Source organism: Apteryx rowi, unplaced genomic scaffold (assembly GCF_003343035.1).
Source record: "Apteryx rowi isolate R43461 unplaced genomic scaffold, aptRow1 scaffold_516, whole genome shotgun sequence".
NCBI classification, from domain to species: Eukaryota; Metazoa; Chordata; class Aves; order Apterygiformes; family Apterygidae; genus Apteryx; species Apteryx rowi.
Genome location: NW_020450779.1, coordinates 222,970 through 249,474, shown reverse-complemented (window position 1 = coordinate 249,474; position 26,505 = coordinate 222,970). Strand labels below are relative to the sequence as shown.

Genomic DNA, 26,505 nt, shown 5'->3' with positions numbered 1-26,505 from the left:
TACAGGCGTCAGGCTGCGCTGGTGGCGCTAATCGTGCCTGCTGGTAGAAGGAGCGCGTACTGTRTGAGACGTATTATTTCAAAATCTAGGATCCTTGTGTGCTTTTGAAAAACACAAGTTTTGGTTTTTTTCTGTKTCTTACCCTGTGTTTACTGCTTATTTATTTATTTGCAGTCTAGTGCTCAGTTTATATTTTAAAGCATAATTATCAAGTTTCCCTGGTGGAAAGCTTGGAAAGAAACATTCCTATTGATATTGTGTGTGTGGGGGGGGGGAATCTTGTTATTTTTTCTTTTGACTTAAAAAAGCCCTTTCTGTGTTCTAAGTCTGAAATATAATTGTAGTTTTCTATAAACCAGATTCGAAAGTTTTGGAGACCAGAAAAACATTTTTTTTAATTCAGTGTAACAATATTTATTAATACACATTTTATAATCCCTTGCAGGTGCTTGGAAAAGACTTTAAAAGGGGGATTGCTCTGTCAGCAGGGTCCTTTCTAGTTTATGAAACTTACAGACTGATTTCTCGCTTTGCTGAGGTTCATGCAAGCTTCAAAGGTAATATTTTCAAATTCTGCAGTGTGCAGGTCATTCCAAGGCAAAGCTTGTCACTTTTAGTGCCAGGATCATATAGGAARACAGCATAATGCTTTTAAGTTTCTCTACTGTGTTCAGTGCATTTCCATGAGTAGGATGATTTTGAATTAGGTCAGAGTTTTAAGGCTTAGTGGTGGTTTAATAGGCAGTTCTTTCAAATGTCACTGAAATGTCCAGCATCCTGTCCTGTGTAGGACAGGATATGTGCACAAGCCATTTTGTGGCCTACACTTTAAATAACTCTTTTTGAGAACAATACAGTTCAGTTGGGAGTGCAGTCCAAACTTTAATCAATTTTTAGACTCCTTAATTCAAATTTTTAATATGAACACAGTGGAGTTCTCATTTAGYGTTGTTGAGCGGCACTGTGATCATGTCTCAAACAAAAATGAGAAATAACTTTTTTTTGGTCACTTTAAAAAAAAATAGGAGCAAAAGCAGTGCTTTACCTACCAGAAAAAGAATAGAGCAAGTGGTAAAATGTTCTTTTCAAGATCTGAATAAAGATAGTCTCTCTAATGGAAGAAAAATATTGTTATTTTAAGAAGATTTTGTCACAGACTTAAATTTCTTAAAACTTGCCTATCATGTGGTAAATTAAAGGTGTTACAGAGAATGGAGCCTAACTGAAACACAAACTGTGTAGATAATAGTCAGTTCTGACAGCCTCTTTGTGTAGATTTCAAAGAAAGGAACATCCTGAATCACTTATGCTTTTAGAAATAAAAATGTAGATAATTGACTTTTGAAAGGATATTGAGCCATAATAGAGGGAGCTTTAGTGAACAGATTTAAGATGGCTACTCACTACAGGCATACCTCGTTTTATTGCGCTTCGCTTTATTGCACTTCACAGATATTGTGTTTTGTACACATTGAAGGTTGGTGGCAACCCTGTGTCGAGCAAGTCTGTCAGCACCGTTTTTCCAACAGCATGTGCTCACTTCGTGTCTCTGTCACATTTTGCTAATTCTCACAATATTTCAAACTTTTTCATTATTATGATATCTGTTATGGTGATCTGTGATCAGTGATCTTTGATGTTACTACTGTAATTGTTTTGGGGCACCACGAACTGTGCCCATGTAAGACAGCAAACTTAATCGATAAATGTTGCGTGTGTTCTGACTGCTCCACCAACCGGCCGTTCCCCCGTCTCTCTCCCTTTCCTCGGGCCTCCCTATTCTCTGAGACACAACAATATTGAAATTAGGGCAGTTAATAACCCTACAATGGCCTCTAAGTGTTCAAGTGAAAGGAAGAGTTACACGTCACTCACTTTAAATCAAAAGCTAGAAATGATGAAGCTTAGTGAGGAAGGTGTGTCGAAAGCCGAGATAGGCCGAAAGCTGGGCCTCTTGCGCCAAACAGTGAGCCAAGTTGTGAATGCAAAGGAAAAGTTCTTGAAGGAAATTCAAAGTGCTACTCCAGTGAACACACAAATGCTAAGAAAGCAAAACGGCCTTACTGCTGATACRGAGAAAGTTTTAGTGGTTTGGACAGAAGATCAAACCAGCCACGACATTCCCTTAAGCCAAAGCCTAATCCAGAGCAAGGCCCTAAATCTCTTCAGTTCTGTGAAGGCTGAGAGAGGTGAGGAAGCTGCAGAAGAAAAGTTTGAAGCTAGCAGAGGTTGGTTCATGAGGTTTAAGGAAAGAAGCCATCTCCATAACATAAAAGTGCAAGGTGAAGCAGCAAGTTATCCAGAAGATCTAGCTAAGAGAATTGATGAAAGTGGCTACACTAAACAACAGATTTTCAATGTAGATGAAAGAGCCTTATATTGGAAGAAGATGCCATCTAGGACTTTCATAGCTAGAGAGGAGAAGTCAATGCCTGGCTTCAAAGGACAGGCTGACTCTCTTGTTAGGGGCTAATGCAGCTGGTGACTTTAAGTTGAAGCCAGTGCTCATTTACCATTCTGAAAATCCTAGAAATCCTTAAGAATTATGCTAAATCTGCTCTGCCTGTGCTCTGTAAATGGAGCAACAAAGCCTGGATGACAGCACATCTGTTTACAACTTGGTTTACTGACTATTTTAAGCCCTGTGTTGGACCTGCTGCTCAGAAAAAAAGATTCCTTTCAAAATATTACGGCTCATTGACAATGCACCTGGTCACCCAAGAGCTCTGATGGAGATGTACAACAAGATGAATGTTGTTTTCATGCCTGCTAACACAACATCCATTCTGCAGCCCAGGGATCAAGGACTAATTTCGACTTTCAAGTCTTATTATTTAAGAAATACATTTCGTAAGGCTAGAGCTGCCATAGATAGTGATTCCTCTGATGGATCTGGGCAGAGTAAATTGAAACCCTTCTGGAAAGGATTCACCATTCTAGATGCCATTAAGAACATTCATCATTTATGGGAGGAGGTTAAAATATCAACATTAACAGGAGTTTGGAAGAAGTTGATTCCAGCCTTCATAGATGACTTTGAGSGCTTCAGGACTTCAGTGGAGGAAGTAACTGCAGATGTGGTGGAAATAGCAAGAAAACTAGAATTAGAAGCGGAGCCTGAAGAGGTGACTGAATTGCTGCAATCTCATGATGAAACTTTAACGGATGAGGAGTTGCTTCTAATGGAGGAGCAAAGAAAGTGGCTTCTTGAGATGGAATCTACTCCTGATGAAGATGCTGGGAACATTGYTGAAGTGACAACAAAGGATTTAGAATATTACGTAAACTTAGTTGATAAAGCAGCAGCAGGGTTTGAGAGGACTGACTCCAATTTTGAAAGAAGTTCTATTGTGGGTAAAATGCTGTCAAACAGCATTGCATGCTACAGAGAAATCCTTCGTGAAAGGAAGATTCAACTGATGTGGCAGACTTCATTGCTGTCTTATTTTAAGAAATTGCCACAGCCACCCCAACCTTCAGCAACCACCACCCTGATCAGTCAGCAGCCATCAACATCGAGGCAAGACCCTGCATCAGCAAAAAGATTACGACTTGCTGAAGGCTCAATGATGGTTAGCATTTTTTTTAGCAATAAAGTATTTTTTAATTAAGCTATATACATTGTTTTTTTAGACATAATGCTATTGCACATGTAATAGACTACAGTATAGTGTAAACATAACTTTTATATGCACTGGGAAACCAAAAAATTCGTGTGACTCGCTGTATTGTGATATTCGCTTTATTGCAGTGGTCTGGAACYGAACCCGCAATATCTCCGAGGAATGCCTGTATACAAACAGGAAAATTTAGTTTGAACATGAGGGACATAAATAATGTTATTAAGTTGGCTGTGGCTTCTAGTGCTTTAACTCTCACGTGATCTGACATTTGGAGTACTAAGAACAGCGGTATTGCTGTGCTTTCCATGCAAGACAAGATATGGTCAAAATAAGAGAGAAAAAAGAAATACTTCAAAAATACTCTTGAAGAAATAAATGCCTAATAATTTAGGTGAAACATCTGGTGGGTAATGTTTTCAGAAGTTCAAGTTCTGAGCATTCACAGAGCGACTGAGGTTGGAAGGAGCCTCTTGAGATCATCTAGTCTAACCCCCCTGCTCAAGCAGGGTCACCTAAATCATGTTGCCCAGGATCGTGTCCAGACGGCTTTTCAATATCTCCAGGGAAGAAGACTCCACAACCTCTCTGGGCAACCTGTTCCAGTGCTCTGTCACCCTCACAGTAAAAAATTTATTCCTTATGTTCAGATGGAACTTCTTCTGTATTAGATATGTTTCATTAGATATGTTAATGTTCAGTGTGTCTTAGGGAGCAAATAAAACAGTTCAGCGAAGGTAAAACTGAAGATATACTTTGGAGCTAATCTTAAAGACTTAAATAACTCTGCATCTTTACTTCAGTGAATCAATTGTAATAATGGCTGTGCCAAAGTCAAGATAGACCATTATCTTATCTTTGAAGTGGCTGACAGAAGATGTTTAGAGCTGACGGGGTAAAAAATTGCCCAGAATGCTCTCCTAATCTTCAGTGATTTGTACTTTTTATACAGGTGTGATTTGTAAAGCTTTTTAGCTGGAAATGAGGGTTTTGTATTTAGCAGCCTTTGGTGGATTGTTGTTCTGTAAATAAAACTGCACTGCTATGAAACTACAATATTCAGTAATAACTTAAAAAAAATAAAGGGGGGGGGATTTTTACAAAGGAGGAATAGACCCTATGATGTTTGACTCCAAAGTTTAATCACAGATGAAGGAGTAATGCACAGGAAATGATAAACATAGTGATAAGCATTACTGAAAAGTCTAAAAGAAACTAAGCACTGAAAAGTCTAAAAGAAACTAAGCAAGGCTTTTGACTTATTAAAATACTCTTCTGCCAACACTAAAGCATTAAAAAATTACATTTAATAACCTTGGGATTCTTTCTCCTATACAGTTATATACTTAATGGAGTTATCTACCTGCTTCTATTTGGGTATTTCTTTTCTCCTAATTCCATCTAATGCCATGCTAGAATACTGTACTGCACGTTACTCAATATTTCTGCTTGTGGAACACAGTTTTATATGYGTGTGTATGTATATTTATATGGTATATATATGTGTGTGTGTATATATATATTCAGCTAATTGTGAAAATCTTACTCCACTATTTCTGTTGTCAGTGTTTTAAAATATTCTCTAGAAAAAGAATTAAAAATTGTAAGAACAATGTATACTTCATATCATTAATATTCTAGAAAGCCAGCTTTTTTTTTTTTTCAGGTTCCGCTTTGTCTATTTTTGTTTTTAGTATTTTTAAAAATAAATGTTTCTGTAGATGAACTTTATTTTTTAGAGTCATGTATTTGTGAAAATCTTAAGCGCTTCAATAGGCAAAACTTCAAGTAATGTTTAATTTTGGTTTATTGAATAAGATATGGGCCTGCATCTGCAGCACTATTTTGGCCAAACTATAGAATCATCCTGAGAATCAAGAATATTTTAACAAAACTTTTTTTTTATTATTTTAACAAAACCTTTTGGATTTATTTTATTTTGTTTGTTTTTCTTTTTTCATTATTATCTGTAAATTCTGTACATGTACTAATGAGGGAGTCTCGCTCCTTGCAGTCTGTTGCACTTGCCTTCCTGGTCTTTTTTTTTTCTTACTATTTCTTTTGCTTTTCAGTCGCTCACCTAGAAGAAAAATTGCTTCTAGTGTTTGATGCTTTGAGAAAGACACTTAACGTAAATCCATTAAGCTTCCAAAGCTGCCTGTTGCCAAAGGCTGTTTTATAGTTCCATGAGAGAGAAGAGCTACCGCCACTGTATCTCTTAGCTGTTGTAAATGTAACTTATCCAATTCTGCCTTGCATGAAAGTTGTTGTTTGATTTGATCTTTAGGAACGATGGCCTAAAAAGGAACTAGTTAATTTGTTCTTTGTGTTTCAGCTAGAACATCTTGCTCTTAATGTTTTGTTTATGCTGTAATATACCATTTACGTGTAATTTGTTCTCCTGTTTCCATGATCCTCCTTCTCTCTTAAGTTGAAGAAGTTATAGAGCAAGCAGACTACCTGTATGGGAGTGGAGAAACTGAAAAACTGTATCGTTTGCTGGTTCAACATAAAAATAGGTATTTGGTTGCATTGAATGTCCTCACATTATTTTGACTTTACTGTGCTCTTCTGTATCAGTTTTTCAGCTAATGTTCAAATTGTGATATGCTGGAGAATCTTGCTTTCATCTTTATAAAAGTAGTGAAAAAAAAGGACCCTTGATCTTTTTCCTGCTGAGGGACAAGTGGACCTGGTTGTTAGCTGAGCACAGCTGTAGAAGCTGAGGGTTAACACTTAGTTTTCACTGCTGAAGGGGAGGGTTTTTTTATTTGCTTTGTTATTTTAAGAATTTCTTAAAATAGAATGGAAAAAATTCAGAATATAACTACACATCATTAAATAATGAAAGTATCTGGGATTCAGGTATTGAAAATTCCTGACAGTCACTGTCCTTTTTCATTGATGAACACCTGTTTTTATTTTCTGTCTTCATTTGTCTCCTGTTAYGATTTGTGTCTGAATTCAAAAAGCTCTCTTGTGTAGTTATGTCATAGCTGACAAAAGCTGACAATACAAAACATTACTGAAGGCAGAAAATGCATGGAAAACTTCTTTTAGAGTCTGTTCCTTCAGAGCAGACAGGGCATGTCATTCCTCCTAGAGCATTTCTGGAGGAAATTGGCAGTTACTTGTTTTCTGTTCAGGCTTTTCGTTCCTGCCAGAAGAATGTATAAAGTCTGGAAAACAAAAGGAAGGTCCCCATCTGTAAGGGACATTATGTCATAACAGTACTACTTATACTATAAGGAATAATGATCCCAGCAACTGTACTTAACATTTTTGTGACTCAGCTGARAAAATGAGTCTGCTAATTCTGTGTTATTCCATTAACTAGGGCAGGACTGCTGTGCTGTGAGTAGTGACGCAGTCTGATTCCAGATAGGAAAACTGTTTTTTATTGATATTCTGAGCTTACAATAACTAGTTTTGAGATCAGGTATGGGTTTTAATATTTTTGCTTCCAGCTAGTTTTGACTTCAGTATTTCTGTTTATAGGAAAAAAATGTTTTGTGGCCAGGTACCAAGAACTTCTGAAATGCTCTTTAAACTTAACATTAAAATTAAAGTCTTTAGTGGTTAATGAAAATAGTAGTTAAGTTAAAGTATAATAAAATGCAAACAGTGTTTCAAAGCAGTATGTTAACAAAATAATAAAACTTCCTCTGTACAAGATCCCTTAGCTGTAAAGTACCATACACCATTGTGATCTACTTTTTAAAATAAATATATAAATGTACTGCTTCATGTGGTGGTATGGCTGGTCTATGTTTTTTCACTGTTGTTCTAGGAAGAATTTCACTATTTACGTACAACTATAGGGATAAAGATATGTAATATTGTAAACATTTATAGTAAAAATTAATGTCAAATCAACAGAATACTGGAAAAAATACAATCTAGCTAAGAACAAAGGAGTCACTGTTTTCCTTCTTGTTTTCTTGAAGAAGATGTAGATTTAAAAAACTCAACAGTACCACTCGAAATACAGTCCTTTCCGCAGATCAAAGTGGCATGACGAAGGTATCATTAGACATTCTGTAATGAAGGGCTTGCATCTGCTTCTGTTTGTTTTGCTTTTTTACCCTCTGATTGTATATAGCATAGAATCACAGATGATCCACTGTTGTCTTCTCACCCACTTGAGATATGTATTAAGAAGTTGATTTGAGACCTTTCRTTGCTTTGTTGCCATTATTATTTTAAAACATTAGTGTTTTTGCTCATAACTAGTGAGGATGCAGAGCTGTGGTGGAGGCTGGCACGGGCATCACGTGATCTAGCTCAGCTTAGTAGTACTTCTGCAGAGGAGAAAAAGCAACTGGTTTATGAAGCCCTTGAGTATGCAAAAAAGGCACTTGAAAAAAACGAATCAAACTTTGCAGCCCACAAGGTGAGCGAAGCAAAATAACTTAATTGAAATCTTGTTGTCCTTCGATTTCTGACAGTAGAAGCTTGGAACGAATGTCATTGTTCTGTCTTTCAGCAAACTCCAACACAGTTTAACATTTCAGTTGAGAGTGAGTGAGACTTAACTTTTCATTACTCACTAACTTGTTTCTAAGATCAGGGTTCAGAGTTTTGCAGCTCTGTTTCCTGTATACAGGAAACGGTAATTGGTTAAATGTATTCAGGACCACAGAAAGAGGTGACTGATTAGCTTCACTGCAGCTGGTCTGCTCGTCTGATGTACCCTGGAAAAAGTTTCACACACCCAGCGTGCTGTCTCTGTGCACGCTAGTGGGTTTATAGAGTTTCACTGAAAAGATTTCAGGTTCTGGTTTCTTTCTGCTCACATGCACTTGCTCTTTTTTCTTTTTTCTCCTCTCCTTCTTCTCTTTGTTCCTATTCTCTGGCCAGCAGAGAGGCAACAAAATATAGTCAGTTTTTCTGGCATCTTTGATAAGAGGATGTTGATTCCCTTTTCTGGGGAGACTAGCAGGTTGCTCTGCCACTATTTAAACTGTTCATTACAACTATTGTTTGGTTGTTATTGGTGGTGGTGGGTCTGGTTTTTTTGTTTGTTTTATTAAAGAGTTCACTGTTTGATTATAGTGCTTTATTAAATATTTTATTTTTGTGCTTTCAATCATAGTGGTATGCAATTTGTATCAGTGATGTTGGAGATTATGAAGGAATCAAGGCTAAAATTGCTAACGCCTTTGTTATCAAAGAGCACTTCCAGGTAAGGTAATTTGTTGGGTTTTTTGGTTTCTTTTTTTTTCTTGGCAACAGGATTAATGTCTAATACATAGATGATGAGAGTTGTGAACTGATTTTCATGAAAATTTGCAAGTGTACTTCTGATCTCCTGATGACACTTTGATTTTCCAGTTATGTTAATCCTGGATGCCCCTAGCCCCAAGGAATACCAGTTGGCTCCTGCAGTAAACTGAGTCACTACAGAATAGAGTGCTTGAATTAGCTGAAGCACTTCTGACACCTGTTAGGAATAAATAAAATATAGCTGTGCTATTGAGAAATGGATGCGTGGCCATATCTGTAGCTGTGTATTGTCAAATAGTGGAGAAGAAAAAGGGCTACTGACTCGGTTTATATCACCAGAAATTATATCAAATTGTGAACACACTGAGTCTCATGTGAAACTCTTACTCCTACTAAATGTAAGTGCTTTAAATCCATTGGTATCTTCAGTTATTTGGAGGTGGACAGATTCAGATGTGCACTGAATAAATACTGTACATCTTGAAATTCTGCACACAGTTAATCTGGCTCAGATTAAAAAAAGTCTACATTTATTTTTATTTTTATATATATGTAAAATGTATATAAAACACACACACACACATATATCTATTTTAATCTAAATGTGGCAGAACAACTTTTTACATCTTTGTTTTTTTCCCCCCGCCTCACTAGAAAGCCATTGAACTGAATCCAAAAGATGCTACATCAATTCATCTTATGGGCATTTGGTAAGGTGTTGTATTTTCAAGCAAAAGTTAGCTTATGACAAAGAAAAAATGTGCCAGATTATAAAACAGCTGAGCAATTTGGAATGTATTGCAGAAATGCTTGGGRTAATTCAGTGGCTCGTAAGTAGCTGATGCAAATATGAAAACCTTTTGAAAGTGTACAGTAAGTCATGTGTTGAAAAGGTCCGGCTGTTAATTCTTAGACAAATCAAAAGATGAAACTGTATTTGGYTTTGTTTCAGTTCTACTGTATTAAAATATAACAACTCATTTTGCAGACTTAAGATTTCCATAGCATACATCAGAGATTGAGTGCTACTCATTAGGTAGCAGGTGAAGGACTGGAAGTATAACTTTCCTTACAGACTAGGGTGTACTGTGGAAGCGGTTTGGTTGAAACTGGTATTTCTTATGTATTAATGAGAGACTCCAGATAAACAATAGGAAAGGCTGTATCTGTCAGAAAGAGGCCAAAACTTTCATCGTTTCATAGGACGTCTCTAATGTGAGACTGTGAGGGTGAAAATAAAGAGGCCAGAGGACTCATGGTTTTAAAGGTGGGGTGCGAGTGGAGGAAATCACAGCCACCCGTTCTGTGGCTTTTTCTGGACTCTTGAAAACTGGAGTAAACTGCAATCTGCCGCTCCAAGTTTTTTTGTTAGTCTATGAAATTACTCCAGTTTTTCATCATCCACCACTCATTCCCATGTGACCTAACCACTGCAGTAGTTCAGATGTTTGTACACTACAGATTCAGTGAGCCTAAAGGTTCGTTTTGAGGCAGGAAGCATGTGATGTAAAGGTACTTAAGACATCATTGCTTTTGGCATTAAAATATTTCCATATCGTACATTTGAAAGTACTAATTATTGGTGTCAGCTGATTCTTGAATTCTTCCCCCCCCCCCTTCCCCTCTTTGTAGTGTATCATGGATTAAACCTGTTGTACTGGTATTTCTGATAGGGTACATCTAATAACCTSATGGAGGAGGGAATTTCAACTCAGTTTGTTTTCCCACCCTGCCCCAAAAAACTATCATACTTGTATTCCTTCATCTTTTACCTCCTTGTATGTTGTTATGCACAGTGAAGAATCAGAAATACATTTCTAATCACTGTGCGAGAGTGTGAACAGTATTGTTTTAACATTTACCCCAGAGTGTATTATGTATTTGAAATACTTACCAAATGTTTAATCCTTTAAGCATCTCTAAGATAGGTGACTTAATACTGAGTAGAAGGGACTAGCCTAGAATGCAGTAGTTTTAGGTCTGTTTTCATTTCTATAGATCAGAATCTTTCAGGAATATACTGTTGATCTGCTTTTGCATGTTAATAAATGAGAAGAAACAAGGTAATGCTGAGGTCAGGCAGTGAGATGATTCATTGCAAATGTTTTAAAACAATAGCAAATATGCAATAAATGGTCAAAACACTACAAGCAAAATGGCTGTCTCATGGGTGATACCTGAGTCTCCAGTTCTGTCTAATGCAGTAACAGTTCTCCGGAAAGATGCACAAAAACTTCTTTAGCAGAATTTGGCAGTAGTTTTGGACATCTTGCAGTTGCGTTGTACAGTTGTAACAGCTTGCTTACAGAACTTGTAATATGGCTGCAGGTGTTGTGGTTCTTGGTAATAACAAATTATCGGACGTCTAAGATCTGAGATATACAAGTCCAAAAGACGAGAAATGTGAAGTGCATATACAAATGTTTCCTTCTACTGCAGGTGTTACTCCTTTGCTGAAATGCCATGGTACCAAAGGAAAATAGCTGCAATGCTATTTGCAACACCTCCAACATCCACATATAAAGAGGTACAATATGAAAATGTTTCACAGATTATTCCGCCCCGCCAAAGCCATTGATACACTTTCACTGACTTTCCTACCACAGCTGGCCTCACTGAAGTTCTTAAAACGATGAACAATATAGAGGATTTCCTGTACAAAACTGCTAATGGATTTTGTGAATAGCTGACACCAGGAGTAGCCTAGAATTCACAAAATAAGCATGGATTTGAGAGTTTACAGCTATCATTAATAAAATGGGAATATAACAGCACAGCGAGGGACATCTAAGAAACAGATAAAAATCCTTTTTTTTTTTTTTTTTTTTAGCTATGGCACATCCAGAACAAGAATTTCATGAAAATGATTTAATGTAGTTTGTGCAGCAGAGATTAACACGTTGTATCTAACTTGGTGTGTTATCACAGATGACATCTGTCACAGATAACTGTCTGTACCACTTCTAGTACTGATGGTTTATACGGTGATGTTAGACCATGTACTTATTTGATAGGAGTACTAGAATTTTCTCTCCTTTTCATGAAATGCAAAAATAAAGTAGCTTGTTTTGTTACTTTCCATGAACAAATACCTTCTCATCCTCTGGCTACACTTTGGGGGTTCTTTATTTGAGTTGGGTTGAATGAATTTTTGTTGTTGTGTTGGKTTTTTTTGCTATGAAAATTTCTAAATACATGCTGTTATCAGGCAACCTAAAACATATAGTCCAGATGCCTATATTCTAGGGTATCTAATACAGCACATTTGTTATTTAAACAACTTGCACATACAAAACTGAAATTAAATTGGCAGTAAGAAAGTTCCTGCAGCTGCTGTAGTCTACGTTTGCTAGTGGAACAACCAAATATTTGACTCACAATGTTTTGTCTTTTTTAAGGTGTGCAGAGGTGAAGAGTCACTAAAAATAATTGTAGAAGGCTGCTTGCCTTCCCTGAACAGTCATGTTCTGATTGAAAAAGAAAGCAAACATGTCAAGAATGTCAGGCTTGCAAATTTGGCAAAAAATTGGTCTCAGAATACAAAGTGTCAGCCAGGATTTTTAGTAATGTAGAATCTTACCATTCCTAGCAATGAGTTCTGCAGTAATGTGGCTGAAGAAGTAAACTTGTCACAGAGTTTGTGGTTGAGCCATATTGGTAACAAACTTCTGCAGTTTCAGTACAGACTGTTTTGTAGATACTTCCACACTTAAATAAAAAAAAAAGTCTTTTGACAGTATTTTCCCTGTAGTTGGTAACATCAGGAGGAGGTGGGAATGGACTTAAATTTCTAATGTGCATTATGGAAAACTAGCTGAAAAATGTGTTTTTTCATAAATGTTTGTTCTCAAATAGGAGGACACTAACCAGCATTCCATAGGAATCTCTTCTAGATGAAGTATTTGTCCACATTGGTGATCTGAATGATAAAATTTGTTTCATCTATTAAATTTATACATGAGATTGGCTGGGAGGCACTGCAGATAAACTGGAAGGTAGAAATAAAATTCACAGTGATCTTGACAAGTTGAAGACTGAAAGTACAACATCAAAGTTGTTAGGGAGAAATATAAGGTACTGTTCTTATGGAGGAATAATAAACTGTGCAAATATTGGCTGGGGAATAACTGCTAAGCAGTTCTGTTGAGAACACTTCTGTTTCGATTGCATACTGAATGAGAACCATCAGCAGTATGCTGAACATCAGGGACTGAAAGACAAGTCCCTCTTCAGCTATGTTGAGAATCCATAGGACTTTAGGTGGATTACTGTGTTCCATACGCTCCATTTTAAGGAAGACAACCTTACTTTTTACAGGCTCTTCATTATTTCCACATGGCAGAAGAAGGTAATCCTTGTAGTTTTGCTTGTAAAATGATTATTTTTTTTTAATGCATGATGACTTGAAATAAAACATTAATTAATGGACTTAATCTCAAAATTTGGCTCCAAATCTCCTGCTTACATTTACCTGTAAAAAGATAGTGTCAAATATTGGGGGGGGTTGACTGACCTCAGTGGGCCAAGTTCTGCCTCCTTTTCTATAGCTATGAACCTTGTTTGCTGAATTACAAATATCAATAAGGACAGAATATAGTCAATGACTGAAAAAAAATTTAGCAAATCTTGAAGTGGTTTTGAAAGAATCATTATAGCTCTACGTATCTACCTTCTGTCTACACATAAGTAACTATCTTTAATATAGTAGTCTTTTAAGCATAGGCACAGTTAGAGCTTATTATTGAAGTCAGTGCATATTCTAGACTACAGCAGGTCACAGATCCATCTGTTAGGGGATGGGAGCAGGCAGCACTGCTGCTGCCGGGCTCTCTCATCCTGACAAAACTACACTTTATTGGCTAGGCATTTACCTGCCTTTACCGAGTACTATTTGGTTATTATACACATTTGTAATTTGGTTACCAGCATTTTGACTCCTGACCTTAGACTGAACAGCAGAGAAAGCTTGTGCTCTAACAAGCATGAACAGTAGGCAAGACAGTAGGCAAGACTAGTCTTTTAATAGCAGTCAAGAACCAAAACCATGTTTCATAAAAGCAACTTTGTAACTTCTCCTTAAAAAAAAGAGAGAAAGCTGGGTACAAACAAGTTTTTTAGTTGTGGTTTGTTTTGGGGTGGGTTTTTTTTTTTCATGTCRCAAAAGCTATTATCATACATGTGTACATGATTTGAAGCTAGGAGACAGGCCCTTTATTTTCTTGCAGACACGGGCTAAGCTGGCTGCATTTCTGGTTGCACCTATGTCCACAGAATCACAAAATTTACAAAGAGAAGCTGTTGATGTTATGCMTAAACTCCATGCTTCCCTTTGTCACAGACTTACTTTCATTTAGTGTGTTAATTTGTTAACTACTGGCTAACATAACTGTATTTAAGACTAAAGTTTAGCAAGCAAAACTTTTACATTGGCTTCCTTCTAATCCAAGACCAGAATGGTATTCATCTTTTCTGAAGTAAATGTTTAAAGGAGTGATGCTACTGTCATGACTTTGATAGTATGCTGCTCACTATCATTCAAAGCTTTTTTTCTTGTTTCTGTACAGCTGATCCCAATTTCTACAGCAAAAACTTGCTCTTTTTGGGAAAGGCATACCTGAAGTTAAACAACAAAAAGATGGCTCTTTTGTGGTTAAGCAAAGCCAAGGAATATCCTGCACATACAGAGGAGGACAAACAGGTAGAAAGTTAAGAATTGTAACAGTGCAGTCATGTATTATAGCCAACGTGTGACATTACAGCAGTGAAACGTATAAAATTACTTCAGAGTAAACTATAATTCAGCAGTTATTCCAGGATTACATCCAGACACAAAAAACTATGTTGTGTAATCTGAACACAATGGTTGGAAGTTTTCTATTAATAAAGAACTGTTATTCTTCCTCCTTTGTGATTTTTTTTTTTTTTWAAGTGCTAATAATAATCCACCCTTAACTGTGTTATTCAAGTTAAGGTAGATAACCTATGGCTATATAAGCACAGATTCAGCTTTCCTGTGCCTAAAACTAAAAAGGTAAATGTCATCTTTAAAAAGAGCTAAAGAAAACCCCTTTAGTGGAATCACAAACAGCAAGAAGAAAGCGTGGACATACCAAAACTTGCTAGAGCCATAAAATCTAGCCTTGCATTTCTTTCTAGGCATCTAGGGAGATATTTAGCCTATCTGAATTGAGACAAATGGAGGTAATATACTTTTTGCAACTGCCATGAGACACTTACTTACTTACCTTTTTTGAACTGCTCAGAAGGATCCTGGTTTGGACAGGCACAGATTGGTGTCTGCTTCCTACCTAAATGCATACAGTGCAGCTAGAAGGCTATTAGGCTTGTTCAGACCTAGCACTGCATTGAGTGTAAACCAYAGTAATTGTAATCATTTTCAGTAAACAAGTAATTCTGGTAGCATCAGGACTAACAAAGCCTGATTTCCAATTGGTTTTTCGTATGGTTAGTTGACTTCTAATTCACTTACCATAAAGCTGCAGTGTGAGATCATGCTTTAACTGTTACAGCAAACATCCAAATAAGTTGTGGCATTCTGAACATCCGAATTGTAAGAAACACTTCAGTTGGATTTTGTACTTCAGGTATCGGAAAAAACACTAGTCGAGTTTTCCCTCCTTTGCAGATTCTCTTGTAAGGCTCAAACTGATGATTGACTGAAGTTTCTCCTACAAAGAGTGAGATCCTTCAGTAACCTCTTTCAGTAGAAATATGAGTAAAGATTCCTTTCATCCACTATTTTGGAAGATGTGTAGGAATTCAGTAACTTAAAGAAGTAGTGGTTTCAGCTATGTATGAAATTAGTCAGTTCCTTCAACGGTTATGAGTGGATGTGATCACTTGTTTCTCACGTGCATCCAGAAGCCTTACTTCCTTTAGGAACCAGGCAAAAAGCCAGTAGTGATTTTTGTGCAATAGCTAAGCTGTTAAACCAGTCATCTGCAGCAGCAGTGGCTGGACTTCTGGTACAAACTTGTATTTCCTAGAAGGGCACGTAGCTGCTAAGTGGTACTTTCTCCATTCTCTGGGTCATGCTGCAAAATTCATTGGTGTCACAAAGATGGGAACTAGACTTCATAGTCCGGTAACATGGAAACTTACCCATGCAAAAAAMCCTGAAATTCTTGTCTCTGCATTTGGCATAGAAGCAGATACTCAGAACTTCTTTATCTGCATTGCCTGGCTTACATTGTCTGCACTGCTTTGTCAGGGCCAGAAGCTTTTTATTTTTAATATCAATGTTAGAGATGAATTTCAGATTTTCTTAAATTTTACACAGAACCCCTAGGTAAGAGGAGTCTCAGAAACAGTCTTCTCACACTTCTCCATTAGCCACTGTGTAGTTCTGAAAACCCAAGGACAGTTAGGGCCAGAAACAGGAAAACTCACACGCTACTGTTTGACTATAGCAAACTAAGAGCTCATTGTCTGTGTTCAACCCAAATAAATTCTAAAGTGAATTACTACACTTAAGGCACTGGCTTAAGAAGTTTTATTTCCATTCATGGTCATGTTGAGCATCTTAAACTATGAAAAGGGAATTGACTTATCCTAGGAGGGTACTGATTTGTAGACGGTTGTGAAACATCTGGGTGCTTGCAGGATAAGGTCTATTGGAAGAACCTTTATCTATATGGCATTGTTTTCTTATTACTATATTCTTTTCCTTTTAGGTTCAGAAAGAAGCTTTGGAGCTGCTTAATTCTATATAACAAGAAACAAGATCCTGGGAATTCAAAACCTCATGTGTGACCAGCATAGGGGAAAAAGAAAAAAAAAAAAAAAAAACCACTACTACTGTTCTGTTGAATCCATTTATTAAAGATATAGCCTGAACTTGCTCTGCCTATGTCTAGTTTCAGTTGAACTGTCACATAGTTGTTTTATTACATGATCCTGTCCGTTGACATATATGGGAATGAAGGGCTTCATAGACAAGTAGTTGGGGAGAGACTAGGACACAGGTTGCACATTTTCCGAGTTAAATTTCTACATTGCTCAGCTGTAAGTTGCTTTGTATATGGAATAATAAGAAACAGGAACTTTAAAGAAAGGAAGTATAGGGTCATTACTTAACTATAAAGCTGCAACTAATTTCTAGAGCATTGTCCTTCCTGCATGATTCAACAACCTTTGATAGTACTATAATGTACATTCACCCTTTCAGATATTCTTACAGACTTCTGAGTAAGGCTGCACAAGCAACCTTAATTCCTGTACACTGAACTGCAAGAAGGGCTAAGAAAAGCAAAAACTAAACAAAAGGTGAAGCAGGGACCACTTGCAAATCCCTTTGTGTCTGCTACTGCAGCAATTGCAAGCAGCAGCTTTTTGTGAAGTCTGATTATGTTTTGCATTTTGAGAGGATGTGAATTCGGAGAGTTTAGTGGCCGAAACCATGCCTGCTGGACATACACCCTTCTTCTAAAACTATTATGACAGCAGGAATGCATATTCCTAATACATTAGAAAGGCAGGGCTAAAATGTTGAAGAAGATTAAGGAGTTCACTTGTAAAGATAAAGTCAAGTCTTCATTCTTGCTAATATTTTAGCATGAACTTCCACCCAAAAAAAAAAAAAAAAAAATTAACCTAAGTTAGATACCCAGCACTGAAAATTTGCATCATGAATATTCACAATTTTCCAGAAATATTTTCCAATTTACTAACAGAAAAATAGGACCTTATCATGAAAAAATGTTAGTCTTAAACATGCATGGTATTAGCAGTAGCAAGTCTAGCAATCTAGAACAAACTATAAATACCTAGTGCTTGTTTTAATAAGAGAAGCATGTTGTGATCTATAGAGGAGGAAACATGCAGATGTAGGGAAGGCAAACTGGCTAGGTCACCATGCSAAGCTCATTCCAAGTCAGTAATAAAAATTTGCAGCTAAGAGGCAGTCTAATGCTTTAATTCTGATCTCAAATCATGAAACTAGTTAAAAGATGGTTTTCTCCACTACAGTAAAATAAATTTCTTATTCTTGATGTAGGACATCAAAACGTATTCAGCATTCTGAAGTCCAGGGGTGGATGATGCATACTGCATTTGAGATGTTGGCACAGGTTCTTCAAACTTAAAACACTTAAAACACTTAAAAAAACATCTGCCATTCACAAAATAACTGCTAGTAGGCTTGTTGCAGCGACACCTTCTGCATCTTTTCTGCCCTGAAGAACAGCATCTGCACATAGAAGAAAGCTATCCAGGTACCAGGTAAAGATCTTTGGGAGCTTAGAAAAGAGCAGCTGATTACTTGCTTGCAGGAAGAAAGGAGCAGAATGAACTAAGCAACTACAGAGTAGCTCCCTTGAGTAATATCATCTCATTGGTTCCCTTATCTGATCCAGTCTTCACTGCTTTCCTCTCTCCAGATCTTTCTTCCTCCCTCCCCCCAAATACAGCTGAACTTTGAGAAATATGGATGGGAACAGAAATAAAAAGTTTCAATGCATTATTACTGTAATTTCTGGTCCCAGGATGTCTAACTTATACACACACAGAGCAGTACATAAATTTTCCCTTTTTCCTTAAGAGCCAAACTTTTAGTCAGTCCTTTGAAGCCAATTAATAGATCACATACTAATATACATGTACAGAAGGCCACAGGTTACTTCTTCCTCACATCCACAGGAAAAACTATTGCAGTTATGAGACAGCTTAAATCACCAAAACAAACCAAGTACATTTTTGCAATGTGCTGTCTTTTCTTTTTTTTTTCTTTTATTTTGTTCACTTACTCACAGATTCACAAGATTCAGCAGTTGGTAGTGGGTCACCAAGTCATTCATTAGTGCAAATTCATAGAGTTCAACTGTATGACATTTAGCCCTCTTAATCATTTTTCAGGTAAACCACACAAACTTCTGCTGCCCAGCCTTTGAGTTTTTGGGTTGTTTTAAAGCTTCTTCCATTGTAACTGGCACAAGTCATAATTTAGGTGGATTTACACTTGAAATTAATTCAATGGTATATGCATGAAAATGGTTTTACAGAATATATTTGGTATAGTATGAAAAACCCTCAAATGGTGGAAATTTCTGAAACTCTTAGGGTAAGTTAATGTAATATAGCAGTCTGTTGGGCCAGTTACACTGCTGCTGTTATCAAAGCTATTTACAAGTTATTAGCTCCACAGTAAACTGTGCATTTGGAATGCAAAGCCTCAGACAATCCAATATGTAGAAAAATAAAATTTTGGCAGAATTCAGTTGCTGGTTGGAAAGAAACAACAGATATACCAGTATTCTTTCTGCATTTACACTTTTAACAGTGCAATATGATATGTTACAGAAGTGTTTTTAATCATTCTAAGATCATTTTCATGTGTGTACAAAATTTTTGTAAAAGTTAAATGTAATGAATTTACAGTTAATATTTAAAGCATAATACAAATGATAATTTTAAACATGTTTTTTACTCTATAATAGGAAGCACAGTTTGCTAAAAGTAGCATTTAATATAATTCACGAGTAAGGTTTTGTGATTTTGTTACACATCTTTGCAGTTCAGCAAATGCCCTCAATACCAATAGGACAAATTTTAAAATCATTTTATATTACTATGCACTTAGGACAAACTTGGCCTACCTAAAAGAATGACAGGTTTTAGACATACTTAATTCATGTACATCTGAATTCCTACAAGAACTTAAGAGGAATGGAGATACTTAATAAAAACATTTTTAACTGTGCAAAGCTTATGTAACTTTCATTTGGGTTTACTAGATCCAATAATTGAAACTGAACATGAACATAGAAAGCAGCAAAGTTCACATTACCTTTTGTATATCTCGATTTACATTAATATTCTCAATGAAGTTGTAAAAAGGACATCACATTGAGAAAGAAAAAAAAAACAAACCTGTAAGACACCAGACCAAAGAACGAATGTATAATAGTTTCTCTTTTATTATTATTTTTTTCTTTAAAGATTACCTAACATCCTCGTGGCAATAACCCAAGGTAATATGTAAACAAATTCCAATGCTGCTCAAATGAATTAAAATATTCTGTTCAGCTCCTACAACAAGTCAGAACAGTGGCACCAATTGCTTTCAACATGAAATCACATTCATCTTATTGTACATGACTCTTGTGCAAGTCATAAAGGCTTTATTCATGACCTTGGCTACATCAGTGTAGTAGAGAGAGGGATATATCAGCTATTTATGTATTTTAAAAAATTAAACTGACAGAACAACATACTCTGTCATCTCAAATACCAGCAGCATCTTTCTACATATTTAGGATACGTTTGGCCTAAGCCTTTAACTCCTTTTAGAACAGCCATGCAATAAAACAAACTTGGAGATGTTAAGAGAGAACATAGAGCAGTTTAAACATTTTTCTGAATAATAAAGCCAAGATAAAGCAAATCCAGGCCCTTTTAAATGGCTGCAATGTTTCATACACTTAAAGCTCTATAAAACTAGAGCCCATTAGTATATATATTTATATTTTTAATATATATCTTAAATAAGTCTTTTGTCTGCTTTCAAAATTTATGAGGGGGGTTTCTGGTCATTTGGAAGGGCAATAAATAAAAGTAGAAAAGGCTGAACTGTTTTGCATATCTTTGTGGAAGAACGGAGAACAATTATACTTTTAGAGTTCCAGAAAGATCACTGTACAGAACAAACAGCTTATATACAATTAAGTGTGCAATTTTAGTTGGCCGGGCCTTCTAATATGCAAGATCTCCTTTTTGACCAGAAGCCACTTCTACTCTTGACCAAATCCCTCTGTTTCTTCAATGGCAAAGAGCAGCTTCTCTTTTAGTTGTTCATAGCTCTTATACGGTGGCAAATCCAAACGATTAAAACTGAACAGAAAAAAACAAATACTTGGTAAGTTTATCTATCCCTGTAGAACATCACAGAACTCAACTGCTATGGTAGGAGTTAAAAATGTTCTGATCTAACAATTAGAAGTTAGGAATTGGGAATTAGTGGGATCCCACTGCTTTGTCATTTCGATGTACACTTAAAAACACATTTTAGAGGAATACTTTAAGGAAAAAAAGGCTGTTATCAAATTAGATAGAAAACAGAACCTTTGAAGACTAAAGAAAACCCAAGATACAGAGAAATATAGTATTCAGAAAAGGAAATGTTCACCATGAAATTAATGTCATCCTAATTTGACAAATCTCCTAATGCAGGCACAAGCATGAAAAAGCCCAAGTTTTCTCCTTCCTACGTATGCCTAGAAAGAGTTTTTCTTCCTTTGCCTTTGCCCTAACAGGCTTCTGACACAGTTCTGTCTCATTCTCCCTTATCCCCAAGGTTATCTTAGACAAAGACAATGTTAACTGTTGTACTCATCACTCAGAAAAACAGCACCAGTTGGAGTAAATGGTAAAACAGAGGACCCCCTGCAGCAAACAGTTTAAAAACATTACAAATATTACTGTCACAGGGTTGCCAAATGAAGGCATGTTCCTCTTCCACAGTACATACAGGAAACCAATCACTGTATCTGTTGCATTAGTCTGGAGTACAAATGCAAGCTAATAAGCTAAAGTCTGGAAGGAAAAGGGAGCAAGGTCTAAAATGAACTTGTTCTGAACGTTTGCTATGATTTCTTTCACACTGATTTCTCTCGTGACTATATAGTTACATTTCATAATGTTACGATATAATAAGCATATCTAATAACTATATATAAACCTGACAACAACATGACTTCTACTCAGTTATTTGATATTCTTTAAGTTAAAGAATTAGGGAAACATCTCTCAGTTCTATGCAAGAAGGATGTTATAATACTTTTGATGTATCTGATACTGACATTGTACAATGCAATAGCAAAACATAAGAATAAGGGAGCCAGTACAGCTTTCAATACCGGCATCTCAGAGCAGTCAAAGATACGGAAGATGGAGATATCTGATTCAAATCAGATTTCATTTGATTTGGTAGAATGCAAGACCAGAAGAGAGAACCACTAAAGGTACAGAAAGTCTATACATAACAACTCACCAAGTGTGACTTCTTGGTAACCAGGTTTCCTTACCAACTTTTTCGATGCAGAATTTCTGAGGACCATTACTTCCTGGAAAAAAAAGATTAGAAAAAAAAAATGCTATCTGTTCCTTTTAAGTAGTACATGTGACACAAGACACAGCTCGGATACAGCAGACAGAACTCATCATGTGCTACTCAACATTACATAAATGTAAACATGCTGTTTGTAGAAATGAGCCCATTTTATAATCATTTAGGAATGCATTCATGGGACTTCTGACATAAAAGACCTAGATCCAAGCTGAGTACACGAAGTGCCTGGTATCTGTACATCTGCAGCATAGCTCATTTGCAAAACGGAATAGTTACAGTATAAACATTCCAGTAACCTTTCACTTACCCATAAGTTCAGCAAATCCTCCCAGTGGTAATCGGCAAGTGCCAGTGACAAACTGCAAAAGTCGCATGCGAACCTCGTTGTCTGTCTCTTTTACAAACTAGACACAGAAATTCAAATTACTTAATAAAAATCTTGGGCATTGCTTGAGAAAAATAAAAACCCCACAATATCCTTGAAAAAGTATAATTCCATTAAAAAAAAAAAAAAGAAAGAAAAACAGCACCTTAAGAACAGTGCATCATTCTCCGTTCTGGTAAAATGGGAGGTGAGAAGACACTGATTTCAGATTGTGTACTATCAACTGTTACAAAGTGAAGACTGGCAACATCTCAGTAAATAACAAGAATCTTTATGCTTATCTATTTTATCCAACACTAAAATATAAAACATGGCCATGAATTAGTATTGCCATTTGGTAATAGCCTGCTCACAGGCTCTGGGTTTTTGAAGGCTTAAGTGCTCCCTGCACATAACAGTCTCAGTGAGAGAGACCACTACCCATAACAAGTGTTATCATTTGATAAGAAAATTTATTGGGGGGAGGGGAGGAGAAGGAAAAAGAGGGAAGACTGACAATATCTTAATAAGAGAAGGCAGCATAAATACTGTTAGAAGTTTGACTCAGAAAAGTCTGGATATTAAAATGAATATTTTTGCTTTATAAATGTTGAAACCATATTCAAGTTACATGAATTTCTGGTTAACATACTTTCAGTAATGAGCTACTTAATTTTTTTTTCCCCCTACTAGATCAGATCATTATGTCTTACATTATTCTTAAAATGCAATAATTTAAAAAATAGTTGATTTGCACCATTTTTTTCTAATGATTTTGGTCAAAGCATTTCTAAAATCATTATGATTTATCACAAGATAGGAAATGCCTAGCTGTGACTTCTTCTCTTTAGGGAAATTCAGAGCAACTGGGAACTTGCCTAGCATTTTTCTGTTTTTCTGAAAACATTTCTTAGGCAGTTCCATTAAGATATCAGTAATAATCAATCAATGCTAGTGGCAGTTTATATTACGATAACCATAAACAATACATGGTGTTTTATATGCACACATGCACTTAAAAGAACATTTAGAAGGCTGATCACTGCTAACAATACCAATAACCATACTGTAGTATAATCAGTAAGAAGGACAAGATATGGAAAAAATATTCATGACCCAGCCAGCCAATAATGATGCAGGTATCTCCCTGCCATTATCCACCCTACACAGTGTTCCCTAACAACAAGCAATCCTCCTCTCCTTTCTGAAAAGGAGAAAGAAAGGAAGCAGCAAGGGCCTTTATTCAAATGGCTTCCCTTTGCTCCAGGTGTGTTATTTGTGTTAGAAAACAAAACAAAAAACCAAACAAGTTGGACATGTTTTGAACATAAGGAAAAACTTCTTTACTGTGAGGGTAACAGAGCACTGGTGCATGTTACCCAGAGAGGTTGTGGAGATATTMAAAAGATGTCTGGGCAGGGTCCTGGGCAACGTAATTTGGGTGACCCTGCTTGAGCAGGGGGGTTGGACTAGATGATCTCCAGAGGCCCCTTCCAACCTCAACCATTCTGTGATTCTACTGATCAGCCTACCTGCCAGAACCATATGATCTGCTTGCTGTTCCTAGTATAATGACGATAAACAGTGTTCCGTTGCCAGTCTGCTAGATCAACCTCTTGCATACCACAAAGCATAACCTAGAAAGAGAATAATTATTTGACTACATACACATCTATACATATATATTAAGAGTTAGTTCTGTTTTTATTACTGTCTCTCATATGAGATACAGAGGTTCTTGTTCCAAATGAAGAACTGATAATTTTTTCATTTTATTCCACAGTTACTCTTCTTTACCTCCTTTAGAGGATCTCGTTTAGTTTACAGAAGACAAGAACTGTTCATGTTTTTAGGTGGTCTGAAGGCACCACGCACCAGAAGTTTCCAGTTTCTTCCGACTAATAATTCAATAATAAAAGATTATTAACTTCCCCATTAAAACCTTGCCTCATATTCCAAGATGATGATGACTGCATTGCTACTACCACTACTTAAGGTAAAAGGCACTGAGAAGTGCAAGTCTGCAAAGTAACAGAGGCAACAAAAGCTGAAGGTGCTCAAAGCAAAGCCTTCTAAGAGAAGGGAGCACTACATAAGCTAGATCAAAGTCCYTTCTCAGGCAAAACTCCCATTTGACTCAAGAAGCTTTCAGGACACTGTTCATTATACACAAGGAATCTTGGCAGGTCTCACAGAAATAAGCCTAGCACTACAAAGCCTTTTGTCCCTGTCCCAAATCACAACCCCAACACATAGCATAGGTCAGACTGATGGTTAAGTAAACATGGTGCAACTGACTCTTGTTACTGGCCCTTAGGTTAATATTTTGAGGACCTGCAAAATGCATACAACCTTCTGTCCTGAAGTTTAATAACCCTAAGTAGCTATCCTACAGTAGGTATGTGAAACTAAGTAATTACTATACATCAGAATCAACTTCTGTGCAATCTGTTAAAGGCAATTGTACCCATTTACCAGAGCAGGAAAAGTTTTAGAAAAGTAACCAATTTATCTGTGATCTCACATTCTGATCCTTTAATGGAATGTTACAAAACACATTCCAGAACGGAGGATTGAATCTAAAATTCACAACTCCTGGACAACACAGAACACAGATTCAATAAAGGTACCAGCTTTTGGTCACAATTTACTTCCATCTCTCCTGTTAGACTGTTCAAGTTCCACAAGCTGTCAAATGTAGCATACTACAGATGAGAGATTCAAGGTGACCTATCCATTTAATCATTCCATACATACATTCCTTCCCTWAAGGTAAAAATGTTGAAGAAAAAACATCACCTCCAACTCCTTCTCATCAAAATAGTGTAGCCATTGTAGGGGAACAACTTCATTAAAACCATCAAGAAAAGCTTTGGTTTGTTCTCTAACTCCCCGAGAAAATCGCCACTCTGCCATTAACCTGGGAAAGGAAAAACAAGCATGAATTGAATATCAATTAGCAGTCAACACGAAAAATTCAAACATGCATCACTGTGTATATGTTAAATTGAGGTAACATTCCCTCCAGTTTTACTTTCTTTTATCACTATGTTTCCATAGACTATAATGGACTTATTGACAAATCTCCAAACTCAGACCAATAGTAACAGTATCAAGATGAACTTATGTTAATTTCCACTTTCAAAAATATGTTTTTTTATTATTAACCTTTCACTTACCAGAATTCATCAGTCTTTTAATAAAAAGGCTGCTGCTTGGGTATTATTATTTTGTTATGGCAAAATTTCTTCTGGCTTAAAACATGTATAATCTTACTGTTTTGGTGGAAGAAAAGTTTTCACTGATTTTAAGATATTTTGTTCTTGAGCAAAAAAATGTAGGCAGAAAATAATAAAAAATACTGTTGATTTTAATATCTGTAACTACGGTTGCCCAATACTTCCATGATTATAAGATTATTTCCAACTTCAAAGAGTAGTCATTTTCTATTTGAACATCTGATTTATGCTAAGATTCGGAGGAAGGAAGATGTAATGGTGTTTTAACTTCCAACTCAAATGGTCAAACCATTTCTGAATATAAAAAAATGTGAAGGTAGATATAGATATACACAGCAGAAACATTTCAATGAGAAGCTAAATACTGTTGAAGTGGGAACTTTATATGCAGCACAGGGATATGTACTGTAGTATAGAAAAGGATCTATGTACACGTGCTTTTGAGATTGCGCTGAATATATGTATCAGAAATATAAGTTTGGAAAAGGAAAGGCAGTGGTAAGGATTAGGAGAGAAGGTAGAAAGAAGAGCACAACAGAACAAGGAGAACAACTAGTTTAAGTCACACCACATTATACATCATTCCTTAAAATCTGGATTTCCGTTTCTACAGTGACAGCAACCTACAGAACAGTTGTGAAATCCACTGTCAAATGTATGTCTTCTGTCCAGCTGAACTTGTTACCCTGAAGTTACTTAACATTGGTTTGCTCATTTTCAGTTTCACCTGTTCTCTCTCATTGTATATGTAATAATAACACAGGTCACCATCTCCCTATCAAGTCTTTTTTGGGGGAGTGGGCCAGCAGGAGGGAAGAGGGGAGAGATCAAAATATATACATGTATCGTGTTAACACACCACTCCAATCACTGTTCCAAAAGTTATACCATACAAAAAAAAAAAAAAAAAAAAAGGATATTTTAATCTGTCTCCAGCATACAAAGAAAGATTCAGGACACTCCATCATCGGA

General features: G+C 36.4%; 2 protein-coding genes across 9 annotated transcripts in view; one reads left to right on the top strand and one right to left on the bottom strand.

The window, feature by feature from the left end:
* Window positions 1-339: 339 nt before the first annotated feature.
* On the top strand, window positions 340-16,703 carry RMDN1 (regulator of microtubule dynamics 1). 2 transcript variants are annotated; one of them, XM_026080379.1, is made up of 9 exons: window positions 340-557; window positions 6,052-6,139; window positions 7,835-8,013; window positions 8,716-8,805; window positions 9,501-9,556; window positions 11,286-11,373; window positions 13,164-13,194; window positions 14,411-14,544; window positions 16,541-16,703. In XM_026080379.1, exons 2-9 carry the CDS (start codon window positions 6,085-6,087, stop codon window positions 16,577-16,579), a joined length of 672 nt encoding a protein of 223 aa, XP_025936164.1. In that variant the 5' UTR covers window positions 340-557; window positions 6,052-6,084; the 3' UTR covers window positions 16,580-16,703. The 2 variants fall into 2 exon arrangements, with proteins under 2 accessions (XP_025936164.1, XP_025936165.1); XM_026080380.1 differs by lacking the exon at window positions 14,411-14,544 and having other exon boundaries at window positions 449-557.
* Window positions 16,704-18,571: 1,868 nt separating this feature from the next.
* The window catches only part of WWP1 (WW domain containing E3 ubiquitin protein ligase 1), a 64,531-nt gene continuing 56,597 nt past the window's right edge, over window positions 18,572-26,505 (bottom strand). For all 7 annotated transcript variants that reach the window (XM_026080373.1, XM_026080371.1, XM_026080372.1 and 4 more), the window contains 5 exons: window positions 25,094-25,214; window positions 23,827-23,931; window positions 22,238-22,334; window positions 21,853-21,925; window positions 18,572-20,693 (listed from right to left, as the gene is read on the bottom strand). In XM_026080373.1, the coding sequence (XP_025936158.1) occupies window positions 20,594-20,693; window positions 21,853-21,925; window positions 22,238-22,334; window positions 23,827-23,931; window positions 25,094-25,214 (496 nt within the window). In that variant the 3' untranslated portion in view covers window positions 18,572-20,593. The remainder of the gene's footprint in view (window positions 20,694-21,852; window positions 21,926-22,237; window positions 22,335-23,826; window positions 23,932-25,093; window positions 25,215-26,505) is intronic.